The sequence below is a fragment of the Megascapheus bottae genome, chromosome 16 (genome assembly GCF_031878675.1).
Source record: "Megascapheus bottae isolate mThoBot1 chromosome 16, mThoBot2.hap1, whole genome shotgun sequence".
NCBI lineage: Eukaryota > Metazoa > Chordata > Mammalia > Rodentia > Geomyidae > Megascapheus > Megascapheus bottae.
The window spans coordinates 10762835-10781528 of record NC_143524.1 but is presented as its reverse complement, the minus strand read 5'-3'; the positions used below and the strand labels follow the sequence as shown (position 1 = coordinate 10781528).

General features: G+C 35.7%; 1 protein-coding gene and 2 pseudogenes across 1 annotated transcript; 2 read left to right on the top strand and 1 right to left on the bottom strand.

The window, feature by feature from the left end:
* The first annotated feature begins 1363 nt into the window (after positions 1-1363).
* On the top strand, positions 1364-2302 carry LOC150052754 (olfactory receptor 5AR1-like). Its single transcript, XM_090348824.1, has one exon. The coding sequence runs from the start codon at positions 1364-1366 to the stop codon at positions 2300-2302; it is 939 nt and encodes a 312-aa protein (XP_090204950.1).
* Positions 2303-9232: 6930 nt separating this feature from the next.
* Positions 9233-9891, bottom strand: LOC150052753 (cyclic AMP-dependent transcription factor ATF-1 pseudogene; annotated as a pseudogene).
* A 1055-nt stretch (positions 9892-10946) lies between these two features.
* LOC150052752 (olfactory receptor 5W2-like) lies at positions 10947-11874 on the top strand (annotated as a pseudogene).
* The last annotated feature ends 6820 nt before the right edge of the window (positions 11875-18694 follow it).

Here is an 18694-nt window from a genome sequence, read left to right as displayed (position 1 = left end):
AAACACAGTGTTCAGGTCCTGACTTTAAGCACAGGGACTGGCCAAAAAATTATAATTACAAAATAGAATGGATTATAGTAAATGATAATATGGCTTCTCGTGTGGTTGAACATCATTTACCATATATAATATTTTACCTGTAATTTTATGTAATAAAAAAATTCCTTGGCTGGGAGTTTGGCTAAATGGTAGAGTGCTTGCTTAGCATACACAAAGCTCTCAATTTGAATCCATGGTACTACATACACAGAAAAGGCTGGAAGTGGTTCTGTGGATCAAGTGGAAGAGTGCTTGAGTTGAAGAGCTGAGGGAGGGACAGCACCCAGGCCCAGAGTTCAAGCCTCAACCAACAAAAACATTTCCTATATTGTTTTAAAAAAAAACATTGTTTTTGCAGAGTTGGACAGATATTTAAATATATTTACCAGAAGTTTGAAAGACCTGTAACTTGATAGATTTATTGTTAATCTAATTTTTATTCTTCCCTTTCTTATCTTCCTTCTCTACATTTTTCATAAACGTACTTATCCGAAGGGCACATGTATGATACATGAGTTTGTGTGTGTGTGTGTGTGTGTGTGTGTGTGTGTGTGTGTGTGTGTGGTTTTCAGAAAGTGCTTTTAGAACATGTTAAGTTCTGGCACAATAAGACATATATAAGTCTGCATTTATTACTCCTGCATATCCTTTCTACCGCCATCTCCAGTCAGTACTGACTTCTTTCTTGCAATAGGTTCTTCATCATGGATTATCTTGATCCCACTCTTACAGAGTGCATGGATATTTACAGGGGTAAACCATGCTTTACATGAATGTGATCGCAAAGTGTAGCTAAACCAAAGCTTTTCTACTTCACTGTTTTAGATGAGGAGGGAATTAGTGAGAGATATATTGATTTCTGATACTTTTTAAAATCATGAATCTTGATATAACAAATATAGATGCAAAATGGAAAATAAAATTTAATGAAATTATCTGAAGACCTAGGTTATTTGATTCACTCTCTGTAAGAATTATGTCCTTGATGTCTGGGCTCATCTAAAATCACAATAAATAACAAAATCTTTCGGGTTTCAACTTTGCATAGGAATAATAGTAATAAGGTTGAATGAATGTAAGATAAAATATCTGTCCAGAGCTATTGAAATGTCAAAAGTATCAGTTTTATCATAGTTATTAGTATTAAATTTGGTATATTTACAGTAGAAACTGTTTAAACAATGGCAGCACCCTCTATCTTAAAATAGCATGGGTGCAAAAAAAAAAAAAGAAGAGGAACCTGAAGTTAACTAGAAGTTGAAAAAAATTTAACCTTCTATTTCCCTTTTTTTGTTTCCCATCCAGACAATTCCAGATCTCAGCGATGATCATAGAGAATTATACTGTATTTACAGACTTCATATTCTTAGGGCTTTCTGGAAGACAGGATGTTCAGCAAGGGCTCTTTGTGTTTTTTCTCCTTGTCTATGGCATCACTGTGATTGCCAATCTAGGGATGATCCTACTGATTCAGACAGACTCCAGACTTCACACCCCTATGTATTATTTCCTCAGCAACCTGTCTTTCTCTGATGTGTGCTATTCCTCCACTGTTTCTCCCAAAATGCTGGCTGATTTCTTATCTGTGCAGAAGAGGATACCATATAATGTTTGTGCCATTCAGATGTACTTTTTCGGAACCTTTGCAGATGTAGAATGTCTCATGTTAGCTGTCATGGCCTATGATCGATATGCTGCCATTTGTGATCCACTTCGATACACAATTACAATGTCCACAAGGATCTGCACCCAGCTGGTAGCTGTTGCTTATGGGGTAGGCTTGGTGGATTCAGCCATCCACACTTGCTGCACATTTCGATTGTCTTTCTGCAAATCCAATGTGATCAATCACTTTTTCTGTGACATCCCCCCCTTGCTAGCCCTCTCCTGCTCAGACACCTCCATCAATGAGATCGTGATGTTCACATTCATTGGCTGTGTTGTGGGATGCAGCATTCTCACTGTCCTCTTCTCCTACATCTACATCCTAGCTACCATCTTTAGGATGAAGTCATCCCAGGGCAGACAGAAAGCCTTCTCTACCTGTGCTTCACACCTAATAGCAGTGGCTATATTTCATGGCACACTCCTATTCATGTATTTCCGACCAAGCTCCAGTTACTCAATGGATACGGACAAAATGGCATCCGTTTTCTATACAGTTGTGATACCCATGTTAAATCCACTGATCTATAGCTTACGAAATAAGGATGTGAAAGGCGCTCTCAGAAAAGCCATTGGAACTAAATTGTGTCCCAGGTAAAGTTTTCTTTCTATCCTAAATGAATGAGAATTATATGAGAATAAATTCTCATATTTTGAAATAGGTTCTTAACCCTTCAAGCTTTGCAGTATGCCTGAATTTGGTGAATGAAATGGCAGTTACAGGTTTTAATATTACTTTCAAAGGAATAATAGCATTGAAAAGAGGTTCTTGGTACACTTTGACAAGATTATCCTCTTCTGCCTCTCTCTTTTCATGATTAATAAATCACAGTGTCAAACACTAGGATATATCAAATTTTTTGCACTTAACAACTTACATTGATTTATTTTAGAGTAAACATGGATTTTGTTAACATATTTATTGTAAAGGAAGCTAATGTTTAAAAGAAAAGCTATTTCTTGTTTCCTTCCTAGGCACTAATACCAAAATATGCATATCCAGAACAAACAAGCAGCAAATAAGTAAGAATTAACAACGAAATATTCTCTGGGTACTTTCAATCTATAAATGTTATGTTCTTTCTTGGCACACTGAAGTGATTTTGGTGGGGGTTTCTTATTTGCAATTTTCAAATCCATCATGTCATTAAAAATAATTATTTTGTAAACAAACTTACAAAACTAAACTTATAGGATTTATAAAGTTAGCAGGAAAAAAACACCCCTCTTGGTTTTGCAATGATAGATTTATCTTAAGTGAACGTTGTCTCTTACCTTTGGCCTAGAATGTAGTAAACCATTATAAACAAGAAGCAAACGGTGTTAATAACTTCTTGGACCTCAGTGCCTCATCATTCTGTTGAAACAGACGATCAAGAAAATCAACAGAAATCAATATGGTCAACAAGATTCAACATCTAGCAGATTCAGAGCAACTGAACCTTCAATACCAAGAAGCACTCTGGAGAACTTCCATATTTTTCCCTCACACTGGAGAGGAGATACAATGTTATCCACATCTAGGTAGCAACTGTACACATAGAAGCAACTGTACACATAGATGCTAGTGGCAGAAGACATGGACATTCATAAATGACCAGTAAGAAACAGGTCTCTACCATCCTTGATGAGTTATAGCATTTTATTTCTTATAGCATTGTTGTATGGTAGTCAAAATACAAGCAACTGAAATGCTCACATTGTACAGTTTCAATGGTAAAGAAAATGTTTTATATAAATATATGTTCCATGGCAAAAATAGAATAAAACATTTACAAAGAATTCCATTTGTATCATCCTCTGTATAGCTAAAAATATTGACCTTAGCAAAATGATTGAATAGCATGATAATTACATAACTGAAATATTCTGTCAAGCTATAGCATGCTACAATAATCAGATTAGTTAACACATTTCTTGTTCTCATTTTGATGAAGCTCTTTCTCCTATCTACAGCCCACGTTTCTGAGAGAATAAAGATAATAGCCAGAGACATTGTATAAGATGCAAGTTTTATTGACATTACATAATAGGAGTGCCAAGATAAGCTTACTAATAGAGAGACTAACATGAAAGATAAACTTATAGCAGATAGTGTCTCCTCAGAGCAAACAGAACAATAGCACTGTTCAGAAGATTGGTTGATGGTCAGATAGTGATGATATAGACTAATGATTCTTATCTTTTCCACTGTGCTTTTCTGTCAGTAGCATCCGCTGGTTTTCCACAACACTTAAAAAAATGTAGCCATGGCTAGTTAGATTTGCACCAGATGAAGTTTCTCTGTACAGATTACACTAGTTTGCCAAATCTCAGTGTAGACGGGAAACTTCCTGTTCTTAGGTAGCACTTACTTGCCCATTTTTGTCGCTGCCACCTTTTTTGTGTACTCACCAAGAACCTTGGGAATGGAAAGAGCCATTTCTGAAACATGGTAATTGATGTCCAACTTTTCTCAAGGGATTTCTCTGAAGACATCTCTGTCTTCAAGTGTGTAGTTCAACTTGGAATGTCTGTTATTTTGAAAGAGTTTTATTCCCACTGCTGGTCTTATTTAGTCCCATACGGAACGTAAATGACGAGTGAAAAGATTTACCACTGGGAATCAGTAACACAGACTTTTCATCAATGATGCTGAGACATGAGTCATGACCACTGATGTTTTGTGTGAATATGTTCTTTCTTGTAATCTGTGGAGTTTCCCCACTTGTACAGTATTCTCTGTAATTCTTGAAATATCTGTTCCCCCGACCCCAGTAGTTATACTTAAGCCACCAAACATCTAAAAAAATCTATTATGCGCCATCCTACAAACAGAAATGGCATACCATGCTATCCTAGGTATTCTCACTTGGCTATTCTTCCATGGTTAATCTTCATAAATTGGTCCACTACGAGGTTTATTGGGATTTCCAGAAGTCACAGGGCTTTAGGATAGGTTTTAAAGAGACCCAAAGGGAATACCTAGAGGTGATATATGAAATATAAAGTTTATTGATTCTAACATGGAAGCTAATAGGGAGATTAAATTTACTTTCAGGGGAAATAAACTAATCAACATGCTGAATCAATGAGAATGGTGTAGGGAGAACACAACACTGCTCAGAAGGGAAAAATGCAGGGCAGATGGAGGGATTTCTCTACTGTGATCACCACTTACCTTCCAAATAAACCAGCTTATGTATGCAGAAAATCCAGTTCTCCTTGCCACCCCCCCCAAAATAATAAATGATAATAATGATGGAAACCAAAGAAATGCTATATTAATTATATCACAATTAGTTTACAAATTTTATTTCAAATTGCCATTGAAATGTAGCAACAGTTCCATTTGTGGGGTAAAGGAGACTTTCAGTGAAAGTAATAAACGAACAATGAAAATCCACTGAGAAAAATTAAATGAGGCTTTGGCAGATCAAGGATGGCAGGAAGTTTCACAACACTGTTAAGTATACTGAAAGAGATACATGTGGTGACAGGATGAAAGCATTGAGTACAATTTAGAAGCCTGTGTCTCGTTAATGACATGATTACATAATGTCAAAGGTGGCACTTCAGAGATTAAACTCACAAATATCACCTCGTATTATCAATTACTACCTGATAAATGTTCATCTAATTCTGCATTTCTCATCTCAAGTAAGTGTCTGTGTCCCTGATTTAAGAATAACAGGTTTGATAATATGACGATTTTGGAAAAAAGTGAAGGATGAGTAAGTTAATTATTTACTTAAGCTTACTTCAGGAAATTTGAAGCCTAATGCCCCAAAATGGTGTTTTGCACTCAACTTCAAGGCTCTGGCTGAGTGCACTTATGGCTAAAGAATTCTGCTTTAATTGCATTATATTAAACAATTGTATACACAATCTGTGTATAATATGTGCAGCATATTATATAAATACATGAAATATAATATATCACATAGAAAATATATTTATATCAGATAGGTGATAGGTTTTTAATAGTTATTTTGGAAATGATATTTCTAGACCTCCTTTGGCAAGCTTCAAACTACGATCCTCCAATATAAGGCTTCTGAATAGCTAAGCTTGTAGACATGAGCTAGAAGAGCTTGGCTTAATTTTATTTTAAAATTTATTTTCATAAAGGAGCTTGTATACATTTTTCCATGCATACATTGAAGGAATCATTTTTTGTATTTATTGAAAGTTCTCTCAACTTTCGTATTACAAAATATGGTATGTGAAGATGCATCTCCTATGAAACACACACCATAATTATCTAGGTCAAAACCACAAGAAATATAATTAACTTAGATGTCAGTTCTCATATATCAAAACATTATACATACATGGAAACATACAAAGGTGCACATTGTCATGAGGAAAGAAGGTACAGAAGGGTTGCAGTAGATTTCCTTTTGAATGGTGACATTTCCACCCACATTTTCTCCCACTTTTTTCTATCTAGACCTCCCTAAATTCCGAGTTGTAAAGTTCATGTCCAGCATAATAGCTAGTGAGTATCACTGTTGAATTTGTTCATTCTTTGTTTAATCATTTTCTTGGCTTTCCCCTTCTCTTCCCCAAACCTGAGTATGAGGAACACAATATAGTCATCACAATAGGATGAGAATGGTGAAGCAAATCTCCTGAACTCATGGCTGCCAGGAAGTAGAGATTGAGAGATGATAATAGGTAAGAAAGGGTGATTGATAGGTAGATCAGTAGGTAGGTAGGTAGATAGGTAGGTAAGTAGGTAGGCATATAAAGACAGATATCGATACATAGATGTTTTCATGAATGCAGTTTCCTTAACATTATTAGCTTTTAATTTTTAAAGTAAATATACACAAACTTAGAAAAGCTGTTGACTTAAGATGTACTTGGATAGCAGTAAATTATAAAAATGAATAGAACTAGTATTAGATATTGGGGGAATATAGCTCATCATCTTACCTGTATACCAAAATCCAGAAGAGTGTTTACTTGAGTGTGAATTTCACAGCCTGCACCTTTGGTTTCAGTGAAAATAACACATATTAACTAGGCAGTTGAAGGAGAGAATGTCAAAGATTGCTGAAATGATTAACAAAGACATTTTCTTCACTGTTTAAACATGGGGAAGATTTGGGTATCCTAAGGTTCTGCTTTGGTTCAGAAGAATAGAATAGTTTCTTTTATAGAAAGAAATATGCAGACACTATAAGCTTTACGAATTTAGTTTCCAATTTCACATTGGTATAAATAATTTTGTAAACAAAATTCAAGTATTAAAACTTTAGAAATAAAAAATATGAAAAGGAATAAGATTAGTAGCAGAATATGAGGAAATGTGATACAATGTTGCTGTATTTATAGACAAGGCGTTTGTGTGTGTTGGTGTGTGATATTAGGGCTTGAAATCAAACAATTCTTGTTCTTGATAGGTACCAGAAAAATGTGGGAGAATAAGAGAAGGCAAAGCTGGAATTTGAAATTGAAAATGAATGAAGTATTTGCATGTCTTTGTGAAAGTAAAACACTAAAAGCCAGTATAATATTTTTTAAAAGGAAGAGAATTTTAAAAGTAATTGGTTCAAATATACCTAAATAGAAATATCACAGTGAATTCTTTTTGTATAAGTGATATTTTCTAATAAAATAGTTAAAGATAAGCATTTACTAAACATGTTTTTGTTTACCCAAGGGAAAATTCCAAACTAGAAATGCAATTGCTATGTTTGAATAACAAGGCCCAAGGGAGGTAGCGGCAGAGATTTAGGTCCAAATGCAGCCTAATATAATAAAATATTCTCTGCTTCATGTCCAACTAACAAAGAACTGCTTTCTCAGGAAAATCATTGACTTCCAACCTTACATATATAAGGCTCAGAAACTTTCTTTTCAAAAAATAAATTTTAAGTTAATTATGTTAGCTGCTTTATACAATTAAATAAATTCTGAGATCATCTTATTAAAATTAGTCCTTTCTTCTTCAACTTGGATGAATTAAACAGCTTTATTAATAGTCATAAATAACATTTTAATGATAGCCACTATAAGGCCACTATAAGGCCCTTTTTCATTTTAGGATTATGTAGGTGCAAACCTGACTTCAATTTTGGTTTCTTTCCTGATAAACATAATAAGATATTAAAAATAATGTGTAATTTTGACTGTTCGAATAATTCGTCATATCTGCTTAGGCTGAGTCAATGCACACAAATATGCTTCTAATATATCACCAGTAAGGCTAAATGACAGGGCAATATATGAAAACACACAGAGTGACATATACACATAAACAGTGACATATACATATAAACAGTGTGTATATCTATATCTTTTATCTTTGCACTATTTTTATTTTTGAAGTGAGAAAAGTCCTCTTAAAATCTGATATAATGTAAATTGTGCTTTTTTAATGAGTTTGTTTTAAGTTTTATTTGAGTAAATATGAAAGTGACATTATGAATCTGTTATCTTTTGACACATTTGAATTACAAATAGTCCTTAATGCTCAGTCCTGCACATAGTTTCTTAGAACATCTGTGAAGTCACATATAAATTATTTCATACTTTGGGTTTTTGTTGATTTCTGGTGGATCTGGGGTTTCAATTTGGATCTGTGCTTGCTTGGCTAGCCCTTTACCAATTCAGGTGCATCTCTTATTTTTTTTTTTTTTTTTGCTGCTGCTTATTCTGAATATTCGGCTAGACTGGCTGAAGATCCTCAGATCTCAGCCTTCTAAGCAGCTAGGATTATAGGCATGAGCCAGGAGTACTCGTTTTTATATCCTGTTTTTATATATTGTCCCATTCATGTTTCTATGTTAAGTATGCAGGATTTTTTTCTTTTCTAGTGCTAGGGATCAAGCCCAAGGCTTTGCGCATGATAGAAAAGCATTAATTAACTACTGCATTAGACACATTCACACATAAACTCAGGGATTCAGATTCAAAACAAACGTATTATCTTTTTTTTGTTAGTCCTGGGGTTTGAACTCGGGGCCTGAGCACTGACCCTAGACTCAGGGATAGTGCCCAGGCCCTGAGTTCAAGCTCCAGGACTGACAGTCCTACTGACAGTGGCCTCTCAAGATGGGCCCTACTTCTGGTGAAGATAGTATGAATGCTGACCAAGGGGGTGAGAATATTACAGATTTAGTTGATAAAGAAGAGGCAAAGTTTTACCAAGGATAAAAGTTACCGAACTGCACTGCATGCTAGAACCCCTGTAAAAGGAAAAGTCATTCATTTAATGTGGCAAATTTTCCTGTTGTCTTATTTTGGGAACTGTCACAGTGACTCCAACTTTGAGTAATCACCACCTTGATCGGTGAGCAGCCACCAGCATCCAGCAGGACTGGCTTTCTATTATGTAGGCTGAGATTTTTTTTTGGCAGTCCTGGGGCATGGACTCAGGCCCTGAATACTGTCCTTGGGTCCTTGGGTAGGCTAGAGCTCTACCACTTGAGTCTCAGCACCACTTTTTTCTATGTATGTGATACCGAGGAATCAAACTTGGGTCTTCATGCATGCTAGGCAAGCACTCTACCACTAGGCCAAACTCCCAGCCCCCTATCTACCTATTTTTCATCAATCTTATTTCTCTCTTCAATTGAGGGTCATCTGTCTTAGATGTCTGAGATGTAAGCGTCACTGGAAACGTCATCACTACAGTTTGTGGCAGCGAAGTAGCTGAAGGTGTGGTTCGGATCTGATATGTCTGCATATCTCCTGACGCAGTTTGTACAACCACCTGGTTGCTGGGTACAAGGATTTGCTGTCCATCAGACGTCTGTGCATACTGGAGTATAGTACCTTGCTGAGCACTGCCTGAATTTGTCCTGGTTAGGGTCTGCAGGCCCTGTACTCCATCTGTGCCTGGACTGGCCAGTTGTAAGGCTCTGTTAGGGGCAATGGCAATGTATTGTCCTCTGGTAGTTTGATAGATGGAAGTTGGAACAGACATAGATGTGACAGGAGAAACTCCAGGATTTTCTCCTTTTTACTGCGTGTATCTTCTGAAGAGAGGTCTTTCAAATTTTTTCTGTAAGATGGGCACCGGGCTAGGATCCCGTGGGCTTTCTGTGAGGATCCTATGCTGTCAGATGAGTCCTGAGATTCTTTCCTTTCTGATAAACACACCTGTTGAACAATATGAGAAATATGAGCTCCCTGAACTGTTGAACCGGGTTGAGATGCTGTTTCTGAGGTGTTATTCTTGTGGGAATCTTCCATAATCAACTGTGTCGGCCACCTCGCTGCAGTGCAGGGCGGGAACATCACTCCCCTCTCCCAGGATCCGAATTCACTACTCACCTCCCCGACCCCTCTTGGCAGGAAACGGGACTCTTCCTCTGGAGTCAGGCAGGACAGGGAGAACAAGGGCACTTAAGAGTCAATGGTGCCTGGCTACCGTTTCTCTCTGCCATGGGGGCCACCACAGGCTGCATGATCTGGGGCAGGGCGGGTGGGGTGGGGGGCAAGACAGAGTGCGAGTGTGCATTGGGGGGTGAGGAGGGAAGGGTCCTACGTGCGGGACGCCGTGCTGCCCCACCATCTTTGGCTGGCCTCCTAAATTGTGCTTTTAATGTGTAGCATTTCAACTTCATTCCATAATTTATTTTTGGAGCCTCAGCTCTCAACTGCAGAGTCTCAAAATAAACAGAAAAATATAATTAAAAAAACATTATGTTCCTTCTTACAACACACTAAAGAGATAGAACAGTGACCCTAGGAAATAACATCCAACATGATTCAACAACAAAATAGTCTTTCAATACAATTTTGTGTGGGGGGGGGGGTTTAATGAATAATAGAATTTCACTACGTTCATGTGAAAGTTTTCAAGTTCCAGTTATTTATCTGTAGGAATGGAATTTTTACATTAATTTGAAGATACGTTGAAATATTAGTTGCCTAAGCATTTCTTTCCAGATAGAAGAATAAATTATAGAAAAGTAGGAACATTAAAGAGACTTGAGAAAGTAAAATACATGAGTGGCAGCTAGATTTAAATTATTTTCTTAATGCTTTCTTGAATTAAAAAAGGTTTTGTTGCCATTGTCAATAGAGTTGCATTCTCAAAGAATTATTTTCTGAGATTGAGAAACAAAAGTAGTTGAATGTGATCTTTTCATCAGAAGCATTGCAGGCATAGCCAAATTATGGAGTTGAAAATCATTTGTAAACCAGTTAATAACTTAAATAATTATGTTAATCTCAGAAACAAAATTAATAAATGAATAAATTTTTAAAACTTTTCCAACTATTTAGAGAAAGAGCCAAGAGGAATGGACAAAGGAAATTGCTCCTCATCAAATGAATTCATTCTCTTGGGGATTACCAATAATCCTGAGATGAAAGTGCTTCTATTTGCTCTATTTTTCCTTGTTCATCTCATCATTCTTGTGGGAAACCTTGGAATGATCATTTTAATCCACGTGGACTCCCAGTTTCACCCACCCATGTACTTCTTCCTCAGCCACCTCTCTTTCTGTGACCTCTGTTATTCTACGGCTGTCCGACCTAAGATGCTGGTGGACCTATTTGCTGAGAAAAAATCAATTCCTTTCCTGGGCTGTGCTCTGCAGTTCTTGTTCTTCTGCGTCTTTGAAGATTCTGAGTGTCTATTACTGGTTGTGATGGCCTTTGACAGATACCAGGCCATGAGTAACCCCCTGCTCTATACAATGAACATGTCCAATAGAATGTGTGCCCTACTCATGACAGGGGTTTATCTGGTGGGAACAGCTGATGCCTTGATCCACACCACACTGGCATTCTGCTTATGTTTCTGTGGGTCTAATGAGATCAATCATTTCTTCTGTGACTTGCCTCCACTTTACCTACTTTCTTATTCTGACATTGAGGTCAATGATCTGGCATTATTCATCATTTTTGGTTTCCTCGAAGTGAGCACCATCTCAGGAATCCTTGTGTCTTATGCTTATATCATCTTTTCAGTCTTAAAAATTAGCTCTGCTGAGGGTAGGTTCAAAGCTTTCTCCACTTGCACCTCTCATTTGACTGTGATTGCACTTTTCCAGGGAATTGTTTTTTTTTATGTATTTCCAGCTGAGTTCTTTCTACTCTCTAGATCAAGACAAAATGATGTCATTATTTTACATCCTTGTGATTCCCATGTTGAACCCTCTGATATACAGTCTATGGAACAAGGATGTGAAAACCGCTGTGTTAAAGTTGAGAAGTAAAAGATGACTTTATGATATGATATATGTACACACATAATTTCAGCATATTCTGCTAAACTATATTGCATGATGCACAACAAAGGTGTGTTATGAGTGTTTAATTATGTGTTCTGAATCCTTATGAGAAAATGTTCCAAGTACTCTCTACATATCAGGCTTTGCTATGACATGAATTAAAAGACTGTGATCCTCTGAGAGTACATTTTCTGAAGTTTTCCTTTTTACCTCTCTCTCTCTCTCTCTCTCTCTCTCTCTCTCTCTCTCTCTCTCTCTCTCTCTCTCTCTCTCTCTGTCAGAATTCTCCCTCATTTCTCCTGAATCTGCTCATCCTCTCAAGTGTCTTGGTACCATTTTTACATATGCACATCGATTATTATAAGTATTATGAATTATGTTGTCCTCAACTCCTTCTCTTGACCGTTCACCACTTCTGATAGTTGGTCAAAGGTGTTCCACTATTGAATTCATCTATGTATGATATACTCAAGTCAGTTCTTTTGTCTGCATAGTGCATGTCTTTTAACCATTGAAATTTAATACAGAGCTCACTCTTATGCTAATATAAAGACATGTAACTTGAAATTGCAATTTAATGAGCAGTTATTTAAAAAGAGATTCATATACATGATTAGGATACATGATTACTGTATATTATCTTTTGAAAATTTACAAATGTTATCTTCAAGGTATAAGATATTCTTTTATTTAAATATATATTAAATAGAGTATTATTTTAAGATTCTATTTGGAAAGATATCTTCGAAAGAAATGGTTACATAATTTTCACATATAAAAATATTTAACTTTATACAAATTATATTTACCAAATTTTATCTGGGCTTGTATGAGAGCTCCTTTAATCAGGGTACACCCTAAAGGAGTAATGCTGCAGAGAATTCTACAGAGATATGAAAGGAAATATTTATGGAAGGAAAAATAATGAATACCTTACAAATCTAGTTTTGTCCAGTCTAGCTTGCTATCTTCCTTATCTGAGATTGAGATCATGGTATATTGGCCTTCTATGGGTATGAGCTTATTAATTAGAAGCCTCTGATTCACTGAAATTCCACTGGAGTAATAGCAACTCAACTTTCTTCAATATATTCTCATGGGTTATACAAGATGAGGACAATCAAAAAGAGATGATGAGTGGCCCCATAAAATTACTAGTCAGTAAACATGCATCACTCATGTCTTTCTGATGATGTTGGAGCAAATAACATCACTGCTATCTCTGTAAAGGTGTGGCAGACACATTTATGTGTAATTTACAATACTTGATGATGATGATGATGATGATGATGATGATGATGATGATGGCATAAAACCACCATAGTTTCTGCATTCTTAGCTTTTAATCTTTAAAGTAAATAGTTGGGTATATAGGCCATGTACTTTCCTTTTTGCCTTTTTTTCCAAACCTATAGAAGCCACTGACTTAAGGTAAACTTGAACAACACACATATGGAAGCATCACTGGCATTTCTGTTAGCATATTGTGGGAAAGTTATGTCTACATCCATTGACAGTAGTCAAATGACAGGAGACACAAAGCAAGATTTTTAAAAATATGGAGAATTTCATGGCATTTGGTATCTATAGTATAAAAAAGAATTAAACTTTCCAGTATATCTCAATTTTGCAGCAAACCTGCATCAGTCATAGCAAATAAAGGTATTCTTTTTTAAAAAAAATCAGCCTTAAAATTTTCATTGCTAGAAAATTTAGGATTTCATGCTTTCAACTGTACTCATCCTTAAATATATTGCCTACATGAACAGAAACTGTACTGAAAAACTCTCCTGTATTTACTACTTTTCACTTCATTCTCTACCAGATATTGACAAATATTTAGTAAGCAAGTCTGAAATTGTCTTAAAATAATTATAGGTAATACAAAATGTTGACCTTTATTCTTAAAGGCTTAAATGTATTGCATTACCAACTAAAATATAATTAAAATTGCAAGGGCTGAACTGAGTGCTGTTAAGTTGTAGCATGCTTGCCTGCAACACCAAAATCCTGGTTCTCACCCCAGTCACACACAGTGAAAAGCATATTGTGTGCATAGATTGTGATGTAATCTTAAAATAAATAATGACATAATGGTGGGAGATAGGAATAGGATAAAGAATTCTGGATGAAGATACCAGTCTTTCATATTTCTGTTGATATAAATGATCATTGCAAGGCTTACAACAGCTAAAGAAGAGAGACTAACCTAGTGTTCTAAAGCAATAAATGGGAAGGCAAATAGTATAATATATAAAATGAAACATTTTTCTCCTACTTTCTCTCCTTCCCACCCCCCAAGTTGTAAAATTCATTTCCAACATATTGGCTTGTGAGTATCACTGTTGTATTGGTTCACCCTCTGTCCTTTGTCTTACATTTTCTTTTTACTCTTCCCTTTCCCAGTTCTGATAAATGTATATGCAAGACACAGGGTACCAAAATGAAATACAGTGACGACAGGGGATAAACAGAAGGGAAAAATAAAAGAAAAGAGAAATAACTTTAATCCAGCACATTAAAAACAACAGCAAAGAAAACCCACTTCTTTCTATGTGTTGGAGTTCATTTCACTTTGCATGATCTTATAAGATCATATGTATATTGCTGTTGAGATATTGTGATCCACATCCTTTTCTTGGACTATTCTAACTATTACAATTGAGGGAAACCATGGAGTCCATATTTCTTTGGGTCTGGCTTACTTCACCTAATATGATTTTTTCCCAAGTCTTTCCATTTCCTTATGAATGGGGCGATGCCATTTTTTTCTGATGGAAGCATAGAGTCCCATTTTGTATATATGCCACATTTTCTTGATTTATTCAGACAGAAAACTTCTAAAATTGGAGAAATGATTTAAAATAAGGCTCTATGAAATGTTTAAATATGGGAAGGATTTAAGTATCTTAGATTCTGCTCAAGAAGGCAAATGTTGCTTCTATGTTACAAAATACAATGTGTAGGTTATGTATCTGTTTTCCACTGTAAACTTAGTTTCCCATTTCATCTTGACAATGTTTCAAGAATAATACTCTAGAATTAAAGCTCTTAGTACCATGATTATAAAAATGAATGAAACTAGTATTATCAAATGGATGGGGGTGCTTTAATATGTCAGTGAATATTCATATTCCAGGATGGATGCATGAGTGTGTAATGTGGGGTGTGTGTGTGTGTGTGTGTGTGTGTGTGTGTGTGTGTGTGTGTGTGTGTTGGTAGTCATGATTGAACTCAAGAACTCTTGTTCTTTGCCGGGGCCAGCCGGCAGCAAACCAGGGTTCGCGGATTGGGATTCCTGAAATAGGGGCAAGGACTAGGAAAAAATAGAAGAGAGACAAACAGATGGAGTTCGAGAGGTCGGGAGGACTACAGCCCAAGTCAGCAGTCCAAGAAGACTGTGAGCTCCAGACTGCCGCCTAAGACTCTCCCGTTTATTTTAAGTTCCGACCTTAAATACTCTTCTTAAAACTAGGGAGTTGCCAGAGGCTACATTCATACAAAATAGTAAACAAATCACATATAGGATAATTGAGAAAGGATTAACATTGCTTAAAGTCATCATGATAAGAACTGATTGACATAGCTTAAAGTCATCATGATAAGATCAGATTGACATTGCTTAAAGTCATCATGATAAGAACTGATTGACATAGCTTAAAGTCATCCTGATAAGAGTTACTTCCTTGTGTATACCGTTGTGTAGGTCCAAGGTCAGGTCCAAGGTCATTGACCCCACAGTCGGTCCCCAACAGTTCTTCCTCCAAACCAGAAGGATATGTGAGTGTGAAAGAAGGCAAAGTGGTAGGTGGAAAAGTTAAGCAGAGCCTATTACTTTTATTTTCTTTCTCCTTTTTAAGGGTCTTACTAGATTTCAGTAATCTGTTTCCTCACAGGCTTGTTAAATACTCCATAATACTCAATTTCCACCTGCCACTTTACCTTCTTTCACTTCGCCCCATTTGTAAGTAAATGGAGAGACTTGGAAAAAAAATATTAAGTGAAGTAAGCCAAAGGAACATAAGCTCAATAGTTTCCCCCATTTGTAATAATTAGTACACATCTAGGATTCTCCTACCAGAGAATTATAATAGCTCAAAACCTAGGTACATAGGTCATATAGGATGAGAGTAAATGAAAGGATCTCCAAGAACTTTATATTGAGTGATTGTTGTTCTTAATGTACTATGTTATTTTTCTCTTCTCCTTTGTTGCCCTTTGGTTAACCCCATTTTGTTACTGTATCTGACTTTGTCACCTGGTATACTGTATATATGTTTAATTGTTTATTTGAAATAGGAAAGGGGGAAACAAGATGATTGGAGGGAGTGGGAGGAGGGAAATGGGGACAAAAACATGAGAAGGGGTATCAATGCCTGAGAAGTAATGCACCTTCAATCTGGTGAATGTAACTGTAACCCATCTATATTTTACCTCAGCAATAAAAAATATTTTTTAAAAAGAAAAAGTAACAGGCTCAAAATTCATTACATGCATGCTTAGGTATATCACAATAAAGTCGTCTGGCATAGTTAATATTTTCTAATAAATATTGAGGCCAAATCTTTATTAAATATGTTTTTGAAACACAGTGGAAAATAAAGAACCTGAGGTTTAATCATCACGTTTACATAATACCAAAGCCCAGGGGAGACAGAAGCACATACTTAAGTCCCAAATGCTACCTGAAATAATACAATGCTTCTTGGTTACTGTCTAACTCACAAAGAACTGCTTATCTCAGGTAAGTTGTTGCATTTCCAAAGTTAAATATGTAAGACATTAAGAGTACTTTTTTTCAGGGAAAAAAGGATTTATACATTATTTAGTTTAGCTATTTGACATAGTTCAATAAATTTTATAATCATCTTACTGGAACTCATTTCTTTCAGAGGTTGAATGAATCTAAGCAGACTCATATCCTTAAATCATATCAATAAGGGACATTTTGATTATTTTATCCTGGGTTTATAAGGGAGCCTTTTGTCACTTTATGATTGTGTATGTATAAACATAGCGTAAATTTTATTCCTTTCCTAATTGAAAACCATGAATTACCATGTTAAATGTAACAATTATGTTCACATTTGACTCAGTATGAATCACTGTTTTGAGCTAGGCTGAGTCAATGTTCAAAATAACTCATCACTGTCATTCTAATTCTCATGTATCACTGGAGCCAAAAAATGTGAAAATGTATGAAAACACAGAGCAACACATACATACATGCAAAGAAAAAATCCCCACACATGTCTGGATCATTCATCTTTACACTGTTTACATTTCTGAAAAGAGAAAATTACTTTAAAATTTGATACTACAAATTGTATTTCCAGTGCATGAGGAATATAACTATTTATCGTGATATACCCCAGTCTTCTGCCCCGGAGTTCCACAAAAATAGGTGGTAAAATCACAATTTATTTCTGAGACAAGCAAGAATGAATAGCTTTTCCTATCTTATAAGATACTAAAGAAAAGATCGGCCCTGACAATTTAAATAATATTTATGATTATTCGTCACTGATATTCTCAAAGACCCTAGAACTAATATATCAGCCCTTCAAGCCAAACATATTTGTAAGTAGCAGCAAAAGTACATTACTCATGTTTACATGAATATCTTTAAGCCTCATTATTTTATCTAGAATAGCCTGTACATAATCAGTATATCTTTAATATTAGTCTTAAGATATATTGCAGTTTTTTGTGTGCTCCTTTTTGTTAAATTTCATAAACTATTGGATTTCTGTTCTGATCTCTTCCTAAGACATACTAAATCCACCAGCACAACAATGTTCATTGCAGCACTATTTACCATAGCAAAGATATGGAACCAACTTGATGTCCCTCAGTTGATGAATGGATCAACAAGATGTGGTATTTGTACACAATGGAATTCTATGCTGCTGTCAGAAAAAACAACATTGCCCCATTTGTTAGGAAATGGAAAGACTTAGAAAAATCATATTAAGTGAAGTAAGCCAGACTCAAAGGAACTTAGGCTCAATGTTTTCCCTCATTTGTCATAATTAGTAGAAACCTTGGGCTCTCCTAGCAGAGATTTGCAATAGAGCAAAACCTTGATACATAAGGCCATATAGTATGACGCTAAATGAAAGGACCTCTAGGATATAGAAACAAAAGTCATATAATGAATGATTGTTGTCCTTAAGGTACTATGGTATCTCTCATCTCTTTTGTTGTCCCTTGGTTATCTCATATTGTTACAGTATCTCACTTTGTTACCCTATATATTGGATATATCTGTATTTGGTTATTTGAAATTGGTTAGGGAAGGGGGCAAATAAGATGAGGGGTGGGAGTGGGGGGAGAGAAATGGGGACCAAGACATTGGAAAGGGTATCAATGTACGTAAATTAATGCACCTTCTATCTGGCAAATATCATGTAACCCTTCTATTAATTACAATAAAAATATATGAAAAAAAGATAAATTGTAGTTCTATTAAAAAATAAACCAACAAACAAACTTTCTGACCCAGGAAAAAAGCATAGCAGAGAAAAATTAAAGAACTTGTAGAAAGACACATAAATCTGAAGTCAAATTTAGATTTACATTATTTTCTCAAACATTTTTGGATTTTTAAATTTTTTTCTTATCATTGTCAAAAAAAAAGATGCAATCTATTTTTTCTGTTTCTTTGTATGATGTTATTGGAGTTTGAATTCAGGGCCTGGACATTGTCTGTTAGATGTCTTGCTGAAAGTCGACACTCTACCACTTAAGCCACAGCTCCACTTTCTATTCTTTGGTGGTTTATTGGACACAAAAATCTCATAGTATTTGCT

Bases quoted from the DNA above. Each gene is read 5' to 3' on its own strand.
- LOC150052754 (XM_090348824.1), top strand. From the start codon at position 1,364: ATGATCATAGAGAATTATACTGTATTTACAGACTTCATATTCTTAGGG.